The sequence below is a fragment of the Natrix helvetica genome, assembly GCF_964273705.1.
Source record: "Natrix helvetica genome assembly, chromosome: 16".
Lineage (NCBI taxonomy): Eukaryota > Metazoa > Chordata > Lepidosauria > Squamata > Natricidae > Natrix > Natrix helvetica.
In genome coordinates, this window is record NC_138563.1 from 9,656,269 (window position 1) to 9,678,278 (window position 22,010).

The window sequence follows — 22,010 nt, forward strand, 5'->3', positions numbered from 1 at the left end:
TGTTGATGCAGTTTAGGATTGCATTGGCTTTTCTGGCTAATAAAATGATAAGGACTGGAGGCTTAAAACATTTAAAGAAGGATTGCAGGAATTGGGAGTGTCTAGTCCAGGAGTCTCCAGCCTTTTTGAAGTTGAGTCCAGAGCTCTTAAAGTTTGGAGACCCCTGGTCTAGTCCAACAAAGAGAAGGATCCTGTCACAAGGGACATGACAGCAGCCTTAAAGCACACTAGAAACATTTTAAATAATGCACGGGAGCCAGGGGTCCCCTCCCCAAACTTGGCAACTTTAAGACTTGAGGACTTCAACTCCCAGAGTTGGAGACCACAAGTCTTAAAGTTGCCAAGTTTGAAGACTTCTGCACTGGAGTCCCTCTGAAACGCATTAAAGGGGATTTTGGTGGAAGCATAAAAAAAGACATTGCAAGCAACTTAGATTGGAGGGGGGGGAGGGGGGAGCGTTGTAACAGGTTTAGCAACACGCAAGCTGAAAAGTTTTGGGTTTCCCCTGCTGGAAGCCGTAACAGGAAAACACTGACATCTGCTGAGATCAGAAAAAGCGGTTTGGGAAACTGGGCCACACACTCCCCCCCCCCCCCCCCCAATCAGCAGGGTCTGCAAAATGCTGAGGCAATTTTTTTTCCTGGCCCTGAGAAAATTGCAAATATATATATATATATATATATTTAAATGTCCTTCAGCATTTTGTGGGTTCGTTTTTAGTGTTCCCTTTGTGTTCCTGGCCTCTAAAATGGGGATGTTTCATAAGCGGTTTCTCTGTCCAAGCCTCTCTTTCTCTTCTTCAAAACGAGCATTCTTCATCTGAAACAAACGGGCCCCTGATATTTGCTTTTAGGTTTTTGTGGAGTGAAAGTGAAAATCCTGGAACTGCATTGGATTCCTGGAATTGCCCTTGACTTATGACCAGGGTTGAAATCAACATTTCTGTTGCTATGCAAGACAGTTACTAAGTGAGCTTTTCCTTCTTTCACGGCCTTTCTTGCCAGGTTTAACAGGTTAACAGAGTTGGAAGGGATCTTGGAGGTCATCTAGTCCAACCCCTCTGCCCAAGCAGGAAACCCTACACCATTCCTGACAGATGGCAGTCCAGTCTCTTCTTAAAAGGCTCCAGGGATGAAGCTCCCACAACCTCTGAAGGAACTTCTGCTCCATGGGTTGATTGTTCTCCCTGTCAGAAAATTCCTCCTTATTTCCAGGTTGAATCTCTCCTTGGTCAGTTTCCATCCATTATTCCTTCTCTGGCCTTCAGGGGCTTTGGAGAATAGCTTGACCCCCTAACTCCTCTCTGGGGCAGCCCCTCAAATATTGGAAGATGCTCTCCTGTCTCCCCTGGCCCTTCTCTTCCCTAGACTAGCCAGGCCCAGTTCTTGCAACCGTCCATCGGATGTCTTAGCCTCCAGTCCCCTCATCATCCTGGTTGCTCTTCTCTGCCCTCTTTCCAGAGTCTCAACCTCTTTTTTATGGTGTGGTGACCAAAACTGGACGCAGGACTCTAGGTGTGGCCTTACTAAGGCTTTATAGAGTGGTATTAGTACCTCCCTTGATCTTGATTGTCGGGTCTCCTGCTTGGGCGGGGAAGTTGGATCAGATGACCTCCAGGGTCCCTTCCAACTCTGTTAATCTGTCTCAACTTAACCACAGAAGTGTTGGGCTCAATTGTGGTCGTACGTTGAGGACTACCTGGACATCCGTAAAGTCAATCCTGATGTGCCCCCAGCTGACCCGCTCCTGTGACCGAAGTGGAACCGTCCACCCTGAGTGTTTTTTCCTTTCCTCCAAATGACTAACCTCTGGGCGAAACTTTTGGAGTTTTCCTGTCGCAGGGACCTTTGGGAGGGGCGCACTTAAGTGCATGCATAAAATGTTTTCCCCCCACCCCCACCCCTTTCTCTAGAAAGTCTCCGTGCCTCTCCCTCCCGAGGGCATATTTCCAGGGTTTGCAAATCGGTTTGAGAGCCAGGAATGATTTCAGCACGGATTTCAACTCCTCCCACCCTCTTCCAAGAAAGCTGGCTTGTGCAACCTTAGATTATTATTATTTTTCTGTCCTTTTGCCTTCCTGGATTTGAGATAATGGAACTGTCTTTCTTCCTCTTTCTGGCCTCTGCTTTGGCGGAGCAGCAGGGCTTCCCCTCCAGAGGAAGTAAAGGTTTCTAGTCCTCAGGATTCAGAAAGAAAGACAGAGGTTTGGGCAAATCCGGACAAGGATGGTGGCATGGATGGGCTTCCCCTGCTTGCTCAGGGTATGGAATTTGCAAGCGGTGGCTAAATTAAACTTCTTTGCCTTGAAGGGCAAAGAATATCTGCATTTGCAGCCAAGTGGAAATCCCATAATAGACTTTTTGCATAAAATGGAAAAAAATGTACTTACGATTTGTGGTTTTGACGATTAGGGGAAAATATGGAGAAAATAGAGAGCGCTTTTTTGTAATCCAGGACTAGAGGAAGAGGTATTTTTGAAATTGTACTTGGATTTGCTGCAATGGAAATCCCAAGCTTGCTTCCTTCCTTCCCTCCCTTTTCCTTCCTTCCTTTTTTCCTTCCTTCCTTCAGACAGGTGGCTGTCCAGTCTCTTCTTAAAAGTGATAAAGCACCCATGATTTCTGAAGCGAAGCATTTCCACTGGTTCATTAATCTCACTGTTAGGAAGTTTCTCCTTAATTCCAACTTGCTTCTCTCCTTAATTAGTTTCCATCCGTTGCTTCTTGTCCTGCCTTCTGGTTCTTCGGAGAATAATGTGACCCCCTCCTCTTCTTTGCCTCTCAAATATTGGAACACTGCTCTCGTGTCACCCACCATAAGATCTTATGTTCTCAACCTCTCCCTTAACCACCTTGCTGCCTACTCTTGAAACAGCCATGTTAGAGGCGTGCAAGGCATTGGAGGCTGTAGAACATAGAATATCAGATCTGGAAGGGACCTTGGAGGTCTTCTAGTCCAACCCCCTGCTTAAGCAGGAGACTCTATACCATTTGAGTCAGATGGTTGTCCAGTCTCTTCTTAAAAACCTCCCATGATGGAGCACCCACAACTTCTGGTGGCAAGCAGTTCCACTGAGTAATTGTTCTCACTGTCAGGAGATTCCTCCTTATTTGTAGATTGCTTCTGTCCTTGGTCAGTTTCCATCCATTCTTCCTTCTCTGGCCTTTGGGTGCTTTGGAGAATAGCTTGACCCCCTTCCTCCTCTCTGGGGCAGCCCCTCAAATACTGGGAGATGCTCTCCTGTCTCCCCTGGTCCTTCTCTTATCCTAGACTAGCCAGGCCCAGTTCCTGCAACCGTTCATCGTCCGTTTGAGCCTCCAGTCCCCTCATCATCCTGGTTGCTCTTCTCTGCACTTTTTCTAGAGTCTCAACCTCTTTTTTATAGTGTGGGGACCAAAACTGCATGCAGGACTCTAGGTAGGGTCTTACATGAGAGTACAAAGCAATTCCAAATATTCCAAAGCAGGTTACAGGTTGTCCTTGACTTATAACAGTCGTTTCATGACTGTCCAAAGTTACAATGGCATTGGGGAAAAAAATGACTTATGACCATTTTTCACATTTATGACCTTTGTAGCATCCCTGAGGTAAGTGGTGCAGTGGTGGAGCTCTCTCAATCAGGAGGCTCTAAGTTTGATCCTAGGTAGAGGTAGATATTTCTCTCTCTGGGCCCGACGAGACTATATCTGCCGAACAAAACTCCGCATTGGCAACAGGGAAGGGCATCTGGCTAGTAAAACACACTGCTAGCTCCATTCAGTTGGCCAGACTCCACCCCGCAAAGGATTATGGGGTCGTGTAAAGATGATGATGACTTCAACCATCCCCAGTTGCATGCCAAACCTGTGGCTTTTCATTAGCCAAAGTTGTCCGTGCGAATTTGGCTCCTCTGAACGAGTTGGACTTTTCCCAACGGGGCCAGCCAGGTTGTCTCCAGCCACTGACCTCTGCCTCGGTTTCCCCGCAGGTTACGACTTTGCCGCTGTACTGGAGTGGTTCGCGGAGCGGGTTGACCGCATCATCCTGCTCTTCGACGCCCACAAGCTGGACATCTCGGACGAGTTTTCGGAGGTGATCAAAGGCCTGAAGAACCACGAGGACAAGATCCGGGTGGTGCTGAACAAGGCGGACCAGATCGAGACGCAGCAGCTGATGCGGGTCTACGGGGCGCTGATGTGGTCGCTGGGCAAGATCATCAACACCCCGGAAGTGGTGCGCGTCTACATCGGATCCTTCTGGTCCCACCCGCTGCTCATCCCGGACAACCGTAAACTCTTCGAGGCAGAGGAACAAGATCTCTTCAAAGACATCCAGTCGCTGCCACGCAACGCTGCCCTCCGGAAGCTGAATGACCTCATCAAGAGGGCCCGGCTGGCCAAGGTCAGTGTTGTGACCCAGCTCCCCAAACACGACAAATCCTCAGAAGTGAACTCAAAGATTCCTTTATTGGGAGCGCCAGCACCCCCGGCAAAAAGTTTCTCATCGCTGGCGAACAAGTCCACCTGGTCAGAAGATGAATAGTTGTCTGCCACATCTATTCATCTCCTGCCTTTTATCCCCAGAGTTCTGGTGGGGCTTCGCTAGCAGCGGTGGCTCTTCCATCCCAAGGGCCGGCCCATAGATTTCCACTGCTCTCCTCTCATCTGCCTTCTGCACATCCGCACGTCAGGCACTGGACCCAGCTGTTCCTCCTCTTCCTCATCAGCCACCTCCTGACCTGGGGGCTGTTGACTCTCCATCGGAGGGTTGACGGACGGCCCAGGCCCCCCCTCTCCTCCCTCCCTCCCAGCTCCATTCCCTCTTCCCCCTGGAGCTCTCAGATTGCCCTTATGCTGACCCTGACTCCCATGCCTCCTCTGATTTGGCCCCTGGAGGGGCCAGCGGTCGACAGGCCCAACAGTCAGAAGCGCTGCCCGTCCAGACATTTGGGGGATGGTTGGGGATGATGGAGACTGCAGTGGTGATGGGTAGCCTTGGGCATTTTTGGAGTCTGGCTAGGAGGCAATGGTCTGTCAGGTGCGAAGAATCAGGACCGTGCATTAAGCGTTTAGCAATTGCACTTATAAGGTAGTCCTCGAACTTAACAACACTTCACTTAGTGACCATTCACAGTGTCTTATGACCGCTTTTCACACTTAAAACCGTTGCGGCATTCCCATGGTCCCATAATCAAAATTCAGATCCTTGGCAACCGATTCATATTTATGACGGTCACAGTGTCCTGGCATCACGTGATCCCCTTTTGCGACCGTCTGACAATGGGGAAGCCAGATTCGCTTAACAATCATGTTACTAATTTAAAAACTGCAGTCATTCACTTAACAATTGTGGCAAGGGAGGTCGTAAAGTGAAGCAAAACTCACCTAACAAATGTCTCGCTTAGCAACAAAAAAAATTGGGCTCAATTGTGGTCGTAAGTCAAGGACTACCAGTATACCACTTCATAGTTAAGTTCCAGTTAGGCTGATTTTATTGGTCTTGCCTGTAGGAAACAGGCAATGGGACACGGTGGCTCATTGGCTTGTCAATCAGAAAGGTCTGCAGTTCGGCGGTTTGAATCCCTAGTCCCATGTATCAAAGTGAGCTCCCGTTACTTGCCCCAGCTTCTGCCAACCTAGCAGTTCGAAAGCACTGCTTGTAAAAGATGGAGTGGCTGTGGCTACCGGCGCCCCGCTGTAGCCAATGTGTTCCATCTCTGGCCATTGGGGTACAACTGCCCCCGGTGGATAGGGTACGCAATTTGGGCGTCCTCCTAGATTCCCGGCTGTCGCTAGATGATCATGTGACGGCCGTGGCTAGGGGGGCGTTCCATCAGGTTCGCCTGATGCGCCAATTGCGTCCCTTACTGGAGCGGGACGCCCTTTGCACAGTCACTCATGCCCTAGTGACTTCTCGCCTTGATTACTGTAACGCTCTCTACATGGGGCTCCCCTTGAGATGCACCCGAAGGCTCCAGCTGGTCCAGAATGCAGCCGCGCGGGTTATTATGGGGAGTACTAAGTACTCCCATGTAACACCTCTCCTGCGCGAGCTGCACTGGCTACCTGTGGCCTTTCGGGTGCGTTTCAAGGTGTTGATTGTCATCTTCAAAGCGCTCCATGGCTCGGGACCTAGTTATTTGCGGGATCGCATTCTACCCCACACATCCCTGCGACCAATCCGCTCTCACAGAAAGGGCCTCCTCCGGGTACCATCCGCTAAACAGTGCGGGCGGGCGGTGCCTAGGAGTAGGGCCTTCTCTGTGATGGGCCTGACCCTCTGGAACGACCTCCCCCCCCCCCCCCGATATTAGAACCACTTCTGATCTCCGCTCCTTCCGCAAGAAACTCAAGACCCACCTGTTTCGAGTAGCAGGTCTGGCCTAATTACAACCATAATCGTAACAGCATTTAACATCTATTCAAACCTTCCTGGATGGCTTTTTAAATTTTATATTGGGGTTTTAACGGGTTTTAAAATTGTTCTTAATATTTAAATTGGTTTTGGGATTTTATAACAGACCGTCTGTGTGAGTTGTTTATGTTTCATGTCTTATGTCTTATGCCATTGTTATTGTTTTGATTATGAATGGTCTGTACACCGCCCTGAGTCCCTACGGGGAGAGGGGGCGGTCTATAAATTAAATAAACTAAACTAAACTAAACTAAAAAATTGTAAAAAATGCAAGTAGGAAAATAGAGACCCCCCCTTTGGTGGGAAGGGAACAGCCTTCCGTGCGCCTTCGGCATTGAGTCATGCCGGCCACATGACCACGGAGACGTCTTTGGACAGCGCTGGCTCTTCGGCTTTGAAACGGAGATGAGCACCGCCCCCTAGAGTCAGGAACGACTAGCACAGATGTGCCAGGGGAACCTTTACCCATAGAAAATAGCCTCGTTTAAAGGTTAGCAGAGAAAAGTTAAGAGAATTCAAAAGGATTTAAACCATTTGTGAGAATGTAACGATTCCAGGCTGATTCCTTTCTTGACACCGCCCCCTCCCTCTCCTTACACAGGCAGGCAGGAAGGACCCTGGCCAGTCCCCTAAAGCAGGTCAAACCCTCTATGCCACTGAGGGCCGTATCAGGGTTGTGTTTGACCTCAGGGTGTGTGTGTGTGTGTGGGCCTTGAGACACCCCTGCCCTTAAAGCAAAGGTCTCCAAACAACAACTTCAAGACCCATGGTGGCTTGTTCCCTTATTCCCTTCCCTTTGCTAATCTATCCTAACTATGTTTTTCCCCCTTTATAATCCCTCTCTTGAATATATACTTGTACATTTAATATTTTCTTTTCTGTTTTCCCCCTTTCCCCCCGTTTCTCATTTAATAGCGCATCATTTTACTATTAATTCTTACATCTATTCTCTAACCACCGATTAAAAGATCTAACAACCTTTGTGCCAAGGTTGTTAAGCGCAAAAGTCAAAGACTCTCTTTAAACTTTTCAAGGACTTTTCTTTAAATGTCCATTACCGCTGACTTCCTAAAAAAAAATTCTTCCAAGTTTTAAAGTTTAAAAATTAGATGTGTTTTTATTTATTCTTTCACTGCATGTCTGTACTAGCTTCGTTCATAGAAAATCGGGCCTTTTGGGGGTATTAATTCCAAAAAGCCGAGACTGTAGGGCTGGCTTAGAAAATTTCCCACCAAACTCATCCTATTTTTAGGATGTTTTTCTGTTTTTGTGAGGAAGCCTTCTAGGGCACAACTCTCTTCAAAGCTCCCTTTGTGGAAAAACACACATTTTTCAACAGAGGATCCTTTAATATTTTTTTTGGGGGGGGGGCAGAATCTGCATTAGTGACTCCATTGAATAAAAATGAACGATGCACCTGGGCAAGTGGAATGTGGGTAGAATTCCCTTAAATTTGGGATTTAAAATTTAAATTCAACTCGGACCTTAAATTGGCCCTTTGTTTTTGCAGCAATGCTCACACGTACAGTAGTCTGGATACACTTCAATTGATGCACAACAATCATAAGTGAAATCTTTAACATATTAACAGAGTTGGAAGGGACCTTGTAGGTCATCTAGTCCAACCCCCTGCAGTTAAATCCCAGTTAACCTTTGAACTTTGTAACATGCATCCCCAGCAAAAGGAGAACTTCTTCCTTTTTTTGTCTTTGCTTTCCCTCCAAAATTAATGTTTGATATGCTAAAGAACAAAAAAAACCAAACCCTTTTTCTGAGAGTTTTGCAGAATCAAAAAAAAAAAAACCCAAAGAACAATATGTGCTTTTAAAATAAATGCGGCCAATGAAAAGGAGTAGCAGCACACAGCAAAATCTGATCTTTGTGGAAGTTTTGAGGGAATTATAAAACATTTCCAGAAAACTCCCTTTCTGAGTTCCTGGTCTTGTCAAGTTTCATAAAACTTCCTTTGTGTTTTGCAAGGGTTTTCCCCTCCCTCCTACACATATCCAGGTTTTACCAACTTTAGGAAGTATGGACTTCATCTCCCAGAATTCCCCAGCTGAGATTAATGGACAATGCCTTACAGAAATAGGGCAATCACTTGTCTCACTTAATACATAGTCCTCGGCTTACGACTGTTCGTTCACCAACCATTCGGAGTTACAACAGGGGAATTCACAAGGTGATGTAAGTAGTCCTTCACTTACAACCATTAGTTTAGTGGCGGTTTGACGTTACAAGGGTGACTCGAATGACAGTAATGAGGGAAAAAGTTACCAGTCCTCGCACTTATGACCATCACAGCATTCCTCACAATTTGGATCTGAATTCTTTTTAGGCCTCTTTTGACCCTTTCAAATGTTCTGACCCCCTGTGAGAGACATGGGAAGACATGACTGAGGGCGCAATCTGTCAACCCCATTGCACTGACAGGTTTGAAGGGCTGCCCCCTTCTTAGGTTTATTTTTATTTATTTGTTTTAGATTTATTTTTATAGCAGCCCTAGATCCAGTCCAGTCTGAACACTTGGGTCTTATCCAACAAATTCTTTGGTGAGAAAAGTAAGGTCCCACAGTAAAGCAAGAAAAAACCAAATGCACAGGTACAGAGTAGGTGCCATCTAGGTGAACAGCAGTAACTCTACGAGGGATCTTGGAGTCCTAGTGGGACAACGACTTAGGGATGAGCCAGCTGTGTGCTGCAGCTGCCAAAAAAGGCCAATACAATCCTAGGCTGCATTATCAGAGGGATAGAATCAAGATCACATGAAGTGTTAATATCACTTTATAAGGCCACACTTGAAATATTGCATACAATTTTGGTCACCACACTATAAAAAAAGATGTTGAGACTCAGAGTGCAGAGAAGAGCAACCAGGATGATGAGGGGACTGGAGGGTCAAACAGACGATGAATGGTTGCAGGAACTGGGCCTGGCTAGTCTAGGGAAGAGAAGGACCAGGGGAGACAGGAGAGCAGCCTTCCAATATTTGAGGGGCTGCCCCAGAGAGGAGGAAGGGGGTCAAGCTATTCTCCACGGCATCCAAAGGCCAGAGAAGGAACAATGGGTGGAAACTGACCAAGGAGAGATTCAACCTGGAAATAAGAAGAAATAAGGGTCTCCTGCTTGAGCAAGGGGGCTGGACTAGATGACCTCCAAGGTGCCTTCCAACTGTTATTTTGTAAGGGTCTCCTGCTTGAGCAAGAGGGCTGGACTAAAAGACCTCCAAGGTGCCTTCTAGCTATGTTGTTCTGCAAGGATCTTCTGCTTGAGCAAAGTCTGTTTTTCCCTACAGATTTTGCTGCTTAGATTTTGCTTGGCGGAGAAGGTTGCAGCTGATGTCCCCATGACTTCCCCCCTCCCCCCCAAGATGCTACCATTGTCATAAATAACATGCCAGTTGCCAAGCACCCAAATTTTGATCCCGTGACCACGAGGAAGGGTGCGCTGGTCATAAGGGTGAAAACCAAGCCATAAGTCCTCTTTTTTAGTGCCTTCATAAGTTTGAACAGTTGCTAAACGAACGGTCCTAGTGGTGAAATTCATTTTTTTTTTACTACCGGTTCTATGGGCGTAGTTTGATGGGCGTGGCAAGGGACGGATACTGCAAAATCCCCATTCCCTCCCGATCAGCTGGGACTCGGGAGGCAGAGAATAGATGGGGGCGTGGCAAGCCAGAAGTGGCATTTGCTGGTTCTCCAAACTACTGAAAATTTCCGCTACCGGTTCTCCAGAACCTGCCCCGTAAGCGGCGTACCAGTAGCGACGGTAAGAGCAATGCACCACTGTTCTGATGCCCTCCGCCAGTCCAGCGTGACTCTGTCGAGAGCCCCCCCCCTCACCGTCTCCCGTCTGCTTCTTGCTAGGTCCACGCCTACATCATCAGTTCTTTGAAGAAGGAAATGCCCAACGTCTTCGGCAAGGAAAGCAAGAAGAAGGAGCTCTTGAACAACCTGGGTGAGATCTACCTGAAGATCGAGCGGGAGCACCAGATCTCACCTGGAGATTTTCCCAGCCTCCGTAAGATGCAGGTAATAATCTGAGTCAGGCCGCCCCGGGGGGGGGGGAGCCGTGGGAGGAGGGTGCCTCAATGGGATCACGCATGGTCATGTGTTTTTTTAAAAAAATAGTTTTTATTAAACATTTTTATCTTTAAAAACAAAAAAGAGAGAACAAAGAAAAAAAACAAGACAAACGTAACCATATAAAATAGTTATGCTGCCTTCTGTATCAGCATTTTATCTCCCAAATGTTGGAGATGTAGCCACAAGCCTGGAACATTCTACCCTATGTGGTGGACGTGCCCCATCAAAAAAGAAATATCGGTGCAAAATTCAGAAATGGCTGGAAGAAATTACAGAGCAAAAGACAGAATTGAAACCGGAAGCATTCTTATTAAAGGAATATTAGACCCGAAAATGGACAAAAAGTCTCAATACATTATATTGTATTCTATAACGTATTATATTTATTCAGTACATTATACACGTACTCGCTGCAAGCTAGGATTGCTTTCGCACAAATTTTAATTTAATTTAATTTAATTTATTAGATTTCTAGACCGCCCCCTCTCCCCGAAGGGACTCGGGGCGGTGTACAAGTATAAATTTAAAAAACCATACAAACAATAGTATACATAGCTAAAATTAGATTAAATAGCCCCTGTACGAATTTATAAAAATTAAAAACTTAGACCATAAAACCAATCATAAAAATTTAAAAATAAAACTGAGGTGGGAAAGCTGGAATTAGGCCAGGCCGGCTAGCTGAAACAGGTGGGTTTTGAGTTTCTGACGGAAGGAGCGGAGGTTTGTGGTTGTTCTAATATCAGGGGGAAGGTCATTCCAGAGGGTCGGGCCCATCACAGAGAAGGCCCTTCCCCTGGGTGTCGCCCGCTGGCACAGCCTAGTGGACGGCACCCGGAGGAGTCCCTCTCTGTGTGAGCGAATCGGCCGAAGGGATGTATGGGGCAGGATACGATCCCGCAAATAACTAGGTCCTGTGCCATGGAGCGCCTTGAAGATGATGGTCAGCACCTTGAAACGCACCCGAAAAGCCACAGGCAGCCAGTGTAGCCCGCGCAGGAGAGGTGTTACGTGGGAGTAGCTAAAGACTCCCGAGATTGCCCGCGCGGCCGCATTCTGAACCAGCTGCAGCCTTCGGGTGCATCTCAAGGGGAGCCCCATGTAGAGAGCGTTGCAGTAGTCTAGCCGGGACGTCACAAGTGCATGAGTGACTGTGCGAAGGGCGCTCCGGTCCAATAGGGGACGCAATTGGCGCACCAGGCGAACCTGGTGGAACGCCCCCTGGCCAGGGCTGTCACATGGTCATCCATGGACAGCCGGGCATCCAGAAGGACGCCGAAATTGTGTACCCGATTCACGAGGGCCAGATGTTCGCCCCCAATGGCCAGTGATGGGATAAGCTGGAATAAACTGGAAACAAATCAATACACCTGCAGACGAAACAATAATTAGAAAAGTACTCGGATGTGCAGAGATGGACAAAATGACCCCATGGAACTAAAAGAAAGAGAAGAATTGGATTTCTATAAAATATGGAATAGAAAACAGAAGCCAAAACAGAAAATAGAAGTCTTTATTTGTGTTTTTTTTCCCAAACTAGTATTGAATAAAAATTAAAGTTACTAATTACTATCAAACTTAAAAGTACTGACCACTGGTTCATACTGGCGATACGAACAATTAATAGTATTGCAAGTGTTAGTACAACTGTTATTAAATGATTATAGAAGTTAAAACTGATAGGAAGGCAATGTGGATTGGTCATGTTACCTCCGGTGTCAGCCCTGCAGTCATATTCCTTTTTTAGGATCTTTGGCCTGCCACACTCTCTATTATTTCACTGTGCTGTTTCATTAGTGTAGTAATTGGGAGGGGGAATAGTAAGGAGTAGAATTGTGGAATGTGTTGTTGTCATTCCTTTCTACAAATCAAGGTCATCTTTTGTCTCCGCACCTCTGCATCTGACCGGAACTAGATGGGTGGAAATGCCAGCGTGGCCGAAGAAGATTGGACCATGTGATGGATTTATGGGGATAAGATCATGAACTTTCAACTGGGTGGAATCCCAGGAAGCTTTCAGATTCGGGATTCCACAGTTTGTGCCAACATGTCTGTCTTTTAAATTGGAACTTTAAGGATAGCTCTGCCTTGGACTCTGATTTAATCCTGTATGATATTGGGAATGCTGACAGGCGGTCCTTAAATTACGGCCCAAAATTTCTGTCGCTAAGCGAGACAGTTTTGAGTTTTGCCCCGTTTTACGACCTTTCTCGCCACAGTTGTTGGAATCATTGCTGCGGTTGTTAGTAACATGGTTGTTAAGTGAATCTGGCTTGTCGGAAGGTTGCAACAGTCACTTTTTTTCAGTGCCGTTGTAACTTTGAATGGTCACTAAGTGAAACTGTTGTAAGGTGAGGACTCTTGGGGACTGGGGTGTGTGGAGGCTGTTTCAAGGTTCCAAGTAATACACCCATAGCAATCAATACTCCGAGGCAGATAGATGCCTCAAAGAATAGTTTTCTTGGATGTATCATATTGGAACAGATCTGGTGGAAAACCGACTCTAAATATTCCTGCAATTTTCACCTAATTAAAAGTTCTTTCAATTCTCCCGGTTAATCAGTCCCATGCTCCAATCAGGATACAGTGCAGTTGCTAGATGACTCCAGTCCCCTCCTTCTGGACACCTGGTGGGAATGTCCTTGGCTCCCAAGAGAAAGCACTTTATTTTGGCTACAGCACCCCGGCTATCTCTACTCCCCCCTCCCACAGCTCCAGTTGTGGCAGCCCTGAAGCCCCAAAATGGCCAGGTCATCTTCAGAGTTGACACACTGAGTCATTGCCAAAGCTGCGACTGGACTGTTTTCCTACCATTTGGAGGATCGGAGCCAGAAATTCCGACCGAACCTTTAAATGGTCACTAAATGAACACAAAGAACCGTGGTGGCACAGTGGTTAGAGTGCAGTATGCAGGCTACTTCTGCTGACTGCCGGCTGCCTGCAATTCGGCAGTTCAAATCTCACTAGGCTCAAGGTTGGTTCAGGCTTCTGTGCTTCCAAGGTCAGTAAAACGAGGACCCAGATTGTTGGGGGCAAGAGGCTGACTCTATAAACGGCTTAGATAGGGCTGTAAAAGCACTGTGAAGCGACATATAAGTCTAAGTGGTATTGCCCTTCCTTCCTCCCTCCTTCCCTCCCTTCTAGAATGCATATTGCAGGCTAACTCTGCCCACAGTTAGGAATTTGATCCTGGCCAGCTCAAGGTTGACTCAGCCTTCCATCCTTCCAGTAAAATGAGGAGCCAGATTGTTGGGGGCAAGAGGCTGACTCTTTAAACCCCGCTTAGAGAGGGCTGTAAAAGGACTGTGAAGCGGTATATAAGGGCTATTGTTAAATTGAAGACTGTTTCCCACCAAACTCTTGTGAAGGGCAGTTAAAGCTCCAACGTCCTCCTAGTTGGGCCCCTGTAGATTTGGGGGTGAGAAACCCTGGAGTTGACCTCTCCAACCAGTCAACACATCCCGCCGTTGTCCCTTGGCCCAAAGTCACAACTCGGTGTGTTTGTGTGTCCTCAGGAACTGCTTCTGACCCAGGACTTCAGCAAGTTCCAGCCGCTGAAGCAGAAGTTGCTGGACGCGGTGGACGACATGTTGGCCAACGACATCGCCCGGCTGATGGTAATGGTGCGCCAGGAGGAGTCGCAGATGCCATCCCAGGTGGTGAAGGGTGGGGCGTTTGAGGGCACCATGAACGGGCCCTTCGGTCACGGCTACGGCGAGGGCGCCGGCGAGGGCATCGACGACGTGGAGTGGGTGGTCAGCAAGGACAAGCCCACTTACGACGAGATCTTCTACACCCTCTCGCCCGTCAACGGCAAGATCACAGGCGCCAGCGCCAAGAAGGAGATGGTCAAGTCCAAGCTGCCCAACACTGTCCTGGGCAAGATTTGGAAATTGGCCGACGTGGACAAAGACGGGCTGCTGGACGACGAGGAGTTCGCCCTGGCCAACCATCTTATCAAAGTCAAGCTGGAAGGGCATGAGTTGCCGGCTGAACTCCCTTCTCACCTGGTGCCACCTTCCAAGCGCAGGCACGAATGACCCCATCCTCCCGCCTCCAGACGGACAGGGCGAGCGCAGCAATGTGCTCTGGGTGGGAGATGCCCGAGCACTGCTCGCAGGAGGGACCACGTTCAAACATCCCTGCTCTGCGTGAAGCCGAGTTGCCCAGCCTTTCACAAATGTACAATACTGTATGTTCTGATATATATATATTGATATATCTACACTTGGATAGATATGTCTGCATATATATGTGCGTGTGCATTTGTCTCCTGGAAGAAAGTGTAATACAATGTTTTAAGGCTGTATAATCTTCTCTGGTGTGCGGGAAAAAAAATGACTCGCTTTTTTATTTTAGCCTGAATATAATCCTGGGATTCCTTGCGGGATCCGGGAAGTGGGGATAGCTGATACCAGATTCTTACCATCTTTTGACAGGGTGTGTTTTTTCACAAGCCGGATGGCTGTCCCAGGACGAGACAAGCAGGACTCTCTTTTTTCCAGGGAGAATCGGTGGTCTTTCTCCCCTTTTAAGCCTATCCTTATTCCTGGAACCCGTTACCGAAGAGGAAAATTGGGCCACCGCTCAGCACACATCCTCACTGCCTGCAAAAGTCCACACTCACCGCATCTGTGCCAGAAGTCCCTCTCCTCTCCCACCCTTATCCCTTCGCCCTTTTCCGGAGGAGGGATTCATGTTCTCGTTGCCATTGCTCACTTTTGGGGGCCCTAAATGGTGTCTGGCAGCGAAGCAGGGTTCCTCCGGAGTGGCTGTAACATCCTTGGGCACAAGCCAGCATCCAGGACATAGTTTTGGTTAGAAGCCAAAAAGGTGTCAGCGCACAGCAATGTTTTCCAACTTTGGGGTGGACTTTGACTGGCTGGGGAATTCTGGGAGTTGGAGTCCACCCATCTTAAATCTGGTTGAATTTGAGAAACACTCCTGCAGAGCGGGCTCCGAGGCATAGGCAGCATATGGGGGGAGGGGGGCAGGACTTGGAATGAGCATTGAGGCAAAGCAGGAGGGACCCCATCCCCACCTCCCAGTTCTTTGCAGGGCCGATCCTGTTATCTCTGGGGCCCCAGACCCAATTAACTAGTCACGGAATGGATTTGCAAGAGAGTACGGAGTCTGGAAGGGGACACACTGCTGGGAGATTCACTTAGGGATTGAATTGGGAATCTTCATGTTGGCCGGAAGGAAAGGTTGATGGGTTTAAATGCTTTCCTGGAGGGTGGGGGAGGAATCAGCTTAGATTCCCAGAATTCCCTAGCAAATATGGTCATTGCTGAGAATTGTGGGATTTGGGCTATTATCTTGTTTAGGGACGGCTGGTTTATGAGTGGCTTTCAGTCTGGGGTGTAGCCCAAGATTTGGGAGGGGCAAGATTAGCTGCATTTCTACCCCCCTCTTCGCAAAAGGAGGCCAGCCCTCATTTTACTTCTAACCACAAATCCCAGTTAATCTCTAATCTCTCTAATCTCCACCTGTTGTCCCCTGCATTAAAAGCTGAATTCAAGAGTTCTGCGTCTGGATATTTGTCGTCCCCGAAATCCAGCGCTTGTCCATTCCACATCCATTTTCAGCCCCCACAGATGCTTCCTGGAATATATTTTTTTAAATTATTATTTCCCCGCTGGGGCTCACTTTGAATGTGGAGGGCTAGAAGCTCGGGTTGGGTTTGATTTTTGCAAGCCTGGTCAGAAATTCCAGCTGGGGCCGAATTGGGCATGATGGGGAGGTGGTCCCCAAAAGCAGGAACGATTTTGAGTCCTCCCCCTCCCCCCCCATTCAGTTTTCAAATTTTTGGCGTTCAACCTCCTGAATCTTGGAAAAGCTGGAGAGTAAATAAATCCCTCACACCTCCTAGGAGCTTGTGTTTTGCACAACTGTGGCTTTGCACACTTCAGCCCTTGCCCATTTCTTGTTCTCGATCCCTCTGCTTGTTTAAGTGCCTGTGTTTTCTCCACAAATTGTTCTGCAAACTAAAAGCATCCACTGCGTTGCAGAAATTTTCTAAAAAAAAAAAAAAAAGTACATTTTTTTTTAAAAAGCCACACAACCCATAATGTATTCCCAATATCTTTAGAAACCCTTTGGCAACTTTAGGAAAAATTAATTTATGGTCTGGCTTAAAATAGAAGCATTTGTTTGTCAAAGACAGAATTGGTTTCAATCACTCCTTTGCTTGGAGACCTACGGATATGTACAACTCCTGTTCCCACATTGCTTTTCCACTGAGCTGGCTGGGGATAATGGGGACTGTAGTTCCTAGTTAAATGTTTGGATTGGAGACTGATATTGGGTGGGTGGGGGGTTTGCAGCTACATCTGTAGCTTGCAATGCAATTTTATTGGGGGGGGGGGAATGGTGTGTTTCTAAGCACTTTTCAAACAAGCCATGATTAAGGTAAACCGTGTTGGATCCTGTAATGGGGGGGGGTCACCTGTTGCGTGAATGCAGCTTGCGAACACGAAGGAAATAGGTGTTCGGGATCTGATTGACATTTACTTGATTGTGGTTTCTTTAGCTTTTAGGTCTGCAACTTTAAACACTCAACAGAGCCGTTTGGATCATTTCCCACTCAAAAAGCCACAAAATTTACCGGTGGTGGAAAAGCTCAATACATTGCGTGCCAAGGGGTGTCGCGCATTGGTGGTTGTGACATACTGTGAGCGACAGGGAGCCGCAGCAGAGGGACAAAAGAGCCACATGCAGCCCCAGAGCCACAAATTGTGACCTCTGCTCTAAGCAATGCACCAAACTAGAAATTTAATCTTTTAACAGATTAGCAGAGTTGGAAGGGATCTTGTAGGTTCGGGACGGCTAACCTTTTTGTTCCTGCGTGCCAAAATGCATGTGCAGTATAGAGACCCGAAAACCAGGTGGCCAGCGGGAGGCAGGCGCACATCCGCGGGGGAGCTTAGACGTCCCACAGGCTCGCCATCACTGTTGCAGGTCATCTAGTCCAACCCAAATCTTGCCGTCTTTGGGGTCAGGTTCTCAGAGCCGCCTGGAAAAAAGATGGTTGGATTTTGGTTTAGTTCAGAATTTTTCCAAGCTTAGCAGCTTTTAAGAGGCCTGGACTTCAGCTCCCAGAATTCCCCAGCCAGCATGATTTAAGGGGTGGACCTCAACTCCATGCTGGCTGGGGAATTCTGGGAGCTGAAGTCCACGCCTCTTAAAAGCTGCTAAGCTTGGAAAAACTCTGGTTTAGTGTGTTGTGTTATATCTGTACACTTTTCTTTCTTTTTGTCCCCTGGTGTACGAAAGAGGCACCCTCTGGTACTACACAACAGGCAGGGCCAAAACAAAGCTTAATTTTGACTTATAAGAGTATTCCTTATTTATTTGGGCTTTTTCTCCATGATATTCTTTTAAATATTTCTTGTTACTAAGATTTACCAAGTGGGTAACAGTTATCAACCACACTTAAATAATCCTGTCTGACCTTAAAAAAGCAAAGCAGCAATGGGAGACTGGGTAATCCTCGACATGCGAACACAATTGGGACTAGAATCTCGGTCACTAAGTGATGCGGTCATTAACTAAGTCACACCTGATTTAACCACCTTTTTTTCTGGGGTCGTTGAGCGGATCCAGTTTCTGGAGGCCAGTTGCAATGCTAAGCGCATGAATTTTGATCACATGTACAGGGATGATTCTGCAGTAGTTGTAAGTGCAAGGACCGGTCATAAGTATGAGGACTGCTTGTACGTGTGAGGACCAGTCACAAGTAACTTTCCTCAGCATTGTTGTAACTGCAAATGGTGGTTAAACAAATGATGGTAAGACGAGGACTAAAGGAACTCCAGAGTTGTAGTAGAGATGGAGAAGTTGGAAAATTCCCTCTGCGAAAAAGCCAAAAAAATAAAATGTTTTAACGTTGAGAGGTCACCAAATCTTTGAAGGCAGCTGAAAAATTTTTGCCTCTGAAGAATCAGAATTCTAGGGTGGAAGGGAACCTCAGTGGTCTTCTGGTCCAACCCCCCTGCCCAAGATCATAGAATTCAACCCCCTGCTTAAGCAGGAGACCTTATACCATTGTGGGCAAAGGGCTGTCAAATCTCTTCTTAAAAGCCTCTAGTGTTGAGGCACCTACAACTTCTGGTGGCAAGTTGTTCCGCTGGTTAATTATTTTCACTTTCAGGAAATTCCTCCTGTGGAACTGCATGCTCCATGATGCAAGGAGCCATCTACAGATACAACTGGTACTGGAATTCTGGTTGTAAGTAGTTAAGGTTGGAAGTCAAGGCACCATGAGATGAGACCAGATTTTTTTTTAAACCCTGGTTGTTAAACAGATCTTGCAGTCATAAGCTGAATACACTTTCCTGAATGGGCATTTTTTGTTGTTACAACGCCTGGTTGCAAATTGAGGATTACCTGCACTACAGTCTTTCAAGAGAGAATTGAGGTTGCCTTGGGGGGGGGTTGGGATAGAGGACCTCTTAGGTTCTTAACTCTAATTCTGGGGACTGCTCCCTCTTATTTATTTCTTTTTTTAAAAGTGCCCTCCGACTGAATGATGGTCAAAAGCAATTTCTCCACAATTGTGAGCAGGAGAGGTGAGTCTTGTTGGGTTTTACGTTCCAGGTGTGTTTGGCACTCCCAAAATGTCAGTAAATCCTGCTCCCCTTTCGCACACAGATTTCCCAAGCTTGATTCAGTGGGGAAACGGATCTCGGTGCCCAGCAGGATTTCGGAAGTGCAAAATGACTCACCATGATGTCATCTGCCAATGGCTTTTCCTTCCGTACAGAACAATTTGTATGAAAGGAAACTTAGGTTATCAGGAAGAAATACTTGGGAGGTGGAAAAGGGGCTGAAATTCTTGACTAATTTTGCACAACACAAAACACAAACACACTCGGCTGGTGTCAAATAATAAGTTGTGAGAAGCAGGCCTGCTGTGTCTCAACTCAGCATGTCAATCAGACGATTTCCTTCCCATTCAATCAAAATTTGGATCTAAAACAGCGTTGGTCAATTCACACCGCAAGTCAATTCATCAACCAAGCTAAGCATTTGTGAGAATCTTAACCCTTCAGCCAATATGCCTGAATAAGCATTTCTCAACTTCTGCCACTTTTATGATAGGTGGACTCCAACTCCCAGAATTCCTCAGCCATCCACACACTTCATTCTGGCAGGGGGATTCTGGGAGTTGAAGTCCACCCATCTTCAAATGGACAAGGTTCTTCTTTAGAGATCACAAGCAAGACTTGGGGCGATCCCAGACCTTTTGGGACGTTAACCATGGTTTATGGCTGAGAGCAACCATGGGAGTAAAGTGTTAGTCCTTGATGGCAACAACAACAACAACAACAACAACAGAAGTTAGGTGAGATAACTCATCATTCACCTAACAATTCTGCCTTTTAATCACACTTGTAAAACTGGAAAATACGCAGAAGAGGGTGAATCACTTTTATTAGTGTCGATATTGTTTCATCCTAACAATAAGCCTTCCTACCTGACTGAGGGTTTGACTCATTCAATCACATGGTTGGGCGGGACCTTGAAGGTCTTCTAGTCCAACCCCGCCACTCAAGCAAAAGACCCTGCACCGTATCAGACAAAGGGCTGCCCAGTCTCTTCTTGAAAAACTCCAGCGATGGAGACCCCCACAACCTCTGGAGGGAAGCTCTTCCACTGATTGGTTGCTCTCACTGTCAGGCAGGGGAATTCTGGGAATTGAAACCCACCCTTCTCCTGAATTCTAGGTTGAATTCTAGGCTCTTAGGCTAGTGAAAGCTAATAAATGCACAACGACAAAACTGCCATCGATTCGGAAGGAGGCAGGTTCTGAATCTGCAGCGGTTGTGTAGAACAGGGGTGTCCAAACTTGGGAACTTTAAGACTTGTGGACTTCAACTGGGGAATTCTGGGAGTTGAAGTCCACAAGTCTTAAAGTTCCCAAGTTTGGACACCCCTGGTGTAGAATATGTACCCTAGTTGTGCAATGAACTAGTTGTGGCTAGTTATGCAATGAACTGGGCTCAGACAAAACTCTGGCTTAAAAACACCACAGCCATTTTCCAGTAGATGAGGGGCTGCCCCAAAGAAGAGGGGGTGAAATTATTCTCCAAAGCTCCAGAAAGCAGGACAAGGAACAACGGATGGGAACAAATCAAGGAGAGATTCAACCTGGAATTAAGGAGAGACTTCCTAACAGTGAGGACAATTAACCAGTGGAACAGCTTGCCACCAGAAATCATGGGTGCTCCATCACTGGAGGTTTTGAGAGACTGGACAATTGTTTGTCTGAAATGGTAGAGGGTCTCCTGTTTGAGCAGGAGTGGGTGGGTGGGCTAGAAGACCTCCAAGGTCCCGTCCAGCTCTATTCTGATTAATTTGATTGATTGATTGAAAGGATATAGGGTTTCCTGCTTGAGCAGGGGGTTGGGTGGGCTAGAAGACCTCCAAGGTCCCGTCCAGCTCTATTCTGATTAATTTGATTGATTGATTGAAAGGATATAGGGTTTCCTGCTTGAGCAGGGGGTTGGGTGGGCTAGAAGACCTCCAAGGTCCCGTCCAGCTCTATTCTGATTAATTTGATTGATTGATTGAAAGGATATAGGGTTTCCTGCTTGAGCAGGGGGTTGGGTGGGCTAGAAGACCTCCAAGGTCCCGTCCAGCTCTATTCTGATTAATTTGATTGATTGATTGAAAGGATATAGGGTTTCCTGCTTGAGCAGGGGGTTGGGTGGGCTAGAAGACCTCCAAGGTCCCGTCCAGCTCTATTCTGATTAATTTGATTGATTGATTGAAAGGATATAGGGTTTCCTGCTTGAGCAGGGGGTTGGGTGGGCTAGAAGACCTCCAAGGTCCCGTCCAGCTCTATTCTGATTAATTTGATTGATTGATTGAAAGGATATAGGGTCTCCTGCTTGAGCAGGGGGTTGGGTGGGCTAGAAGACCTCCAAGGTCCCGTCCAGCTCTATTCTGATTAATTTGATTGATTGATTGAAAGGATATAGGGTCTCCTGCTTGAGCAGGGGGTTGGGTGGGCTAGAAGACCTCCAAGGTCCCGTCCAGCTCTATTCTGATTAATTTGATTGATTGATTGATTGATTGAAAGGATATAGGGTTTCCTGCTTGAGCAGGGGGTTGGGTGGGCTAGAAGACCTCCAAGGTCCCGTCCAGCTCTATTCTGATTAATTTGATTGATTGATTGAAATGATATAGGGTCTCCTGCTTGAGCAGGGGGTTGGGTGGGCTAGAAGACCTCCAAGGTCCCTTCCAATCCTGGTGTTCTCCGGCTACATTTTTAACGTAGGGTTTGCCTCGACCTCTCGATTTTATTTCAAGAGCCCCGCTAGGGGGCAGCAGCTGACCAATCCTGGCTGATCTTTGGCTAGGGAAAAAAAAAACCTGAATTGTAAGCGCAGGGAAAGGGGACCACCAGGAAATGCTAGCAGGGGGTAAAACAAAAAGAAACGTTGGCAGAAAGCGGCTTTTACTACCCGAGAAACTGGCACAGCTCGATTCGGACACCTTTCAGTGGTTCTCCTCAAGGTTTAAAGG

The 22,010-nt window shown here is 47.1% G+C and overlaps 1 protein-coding gene across 1 annotated transcript in view; it reads left to right on the forward strand.

Annotated features, from left to right (window-relative positions):
- EHD1 (EH domain containing 1) overlaps positions 1-14,790 on the forward strand; it is a 28,105-nt gene extending 13,315 nt beyond the window's left edge. Inside the window, exons 3-5 of the mRNA XM_081967818.1 lie at positions 3,968-4,380; positions 10,260-10,424; positions 13,994-14,790. Of these exons, the coding sequence (XP_081823944.1) occupies positions 3,968-4,380; positions 10,260-10,424; positions 13,994-14,518 (1,103 nt within the window). The 3' untranslated portion in view covers positions 14,519-14,790. The remainder of the gene's footprint in view (positions 1-3,967; positions 4,381-10,259; positions 10,425-13,993) is intronic.
- The last annotated feature ends 7,220 nt before the right edge of the window (positions 14,791-22,010 follow it).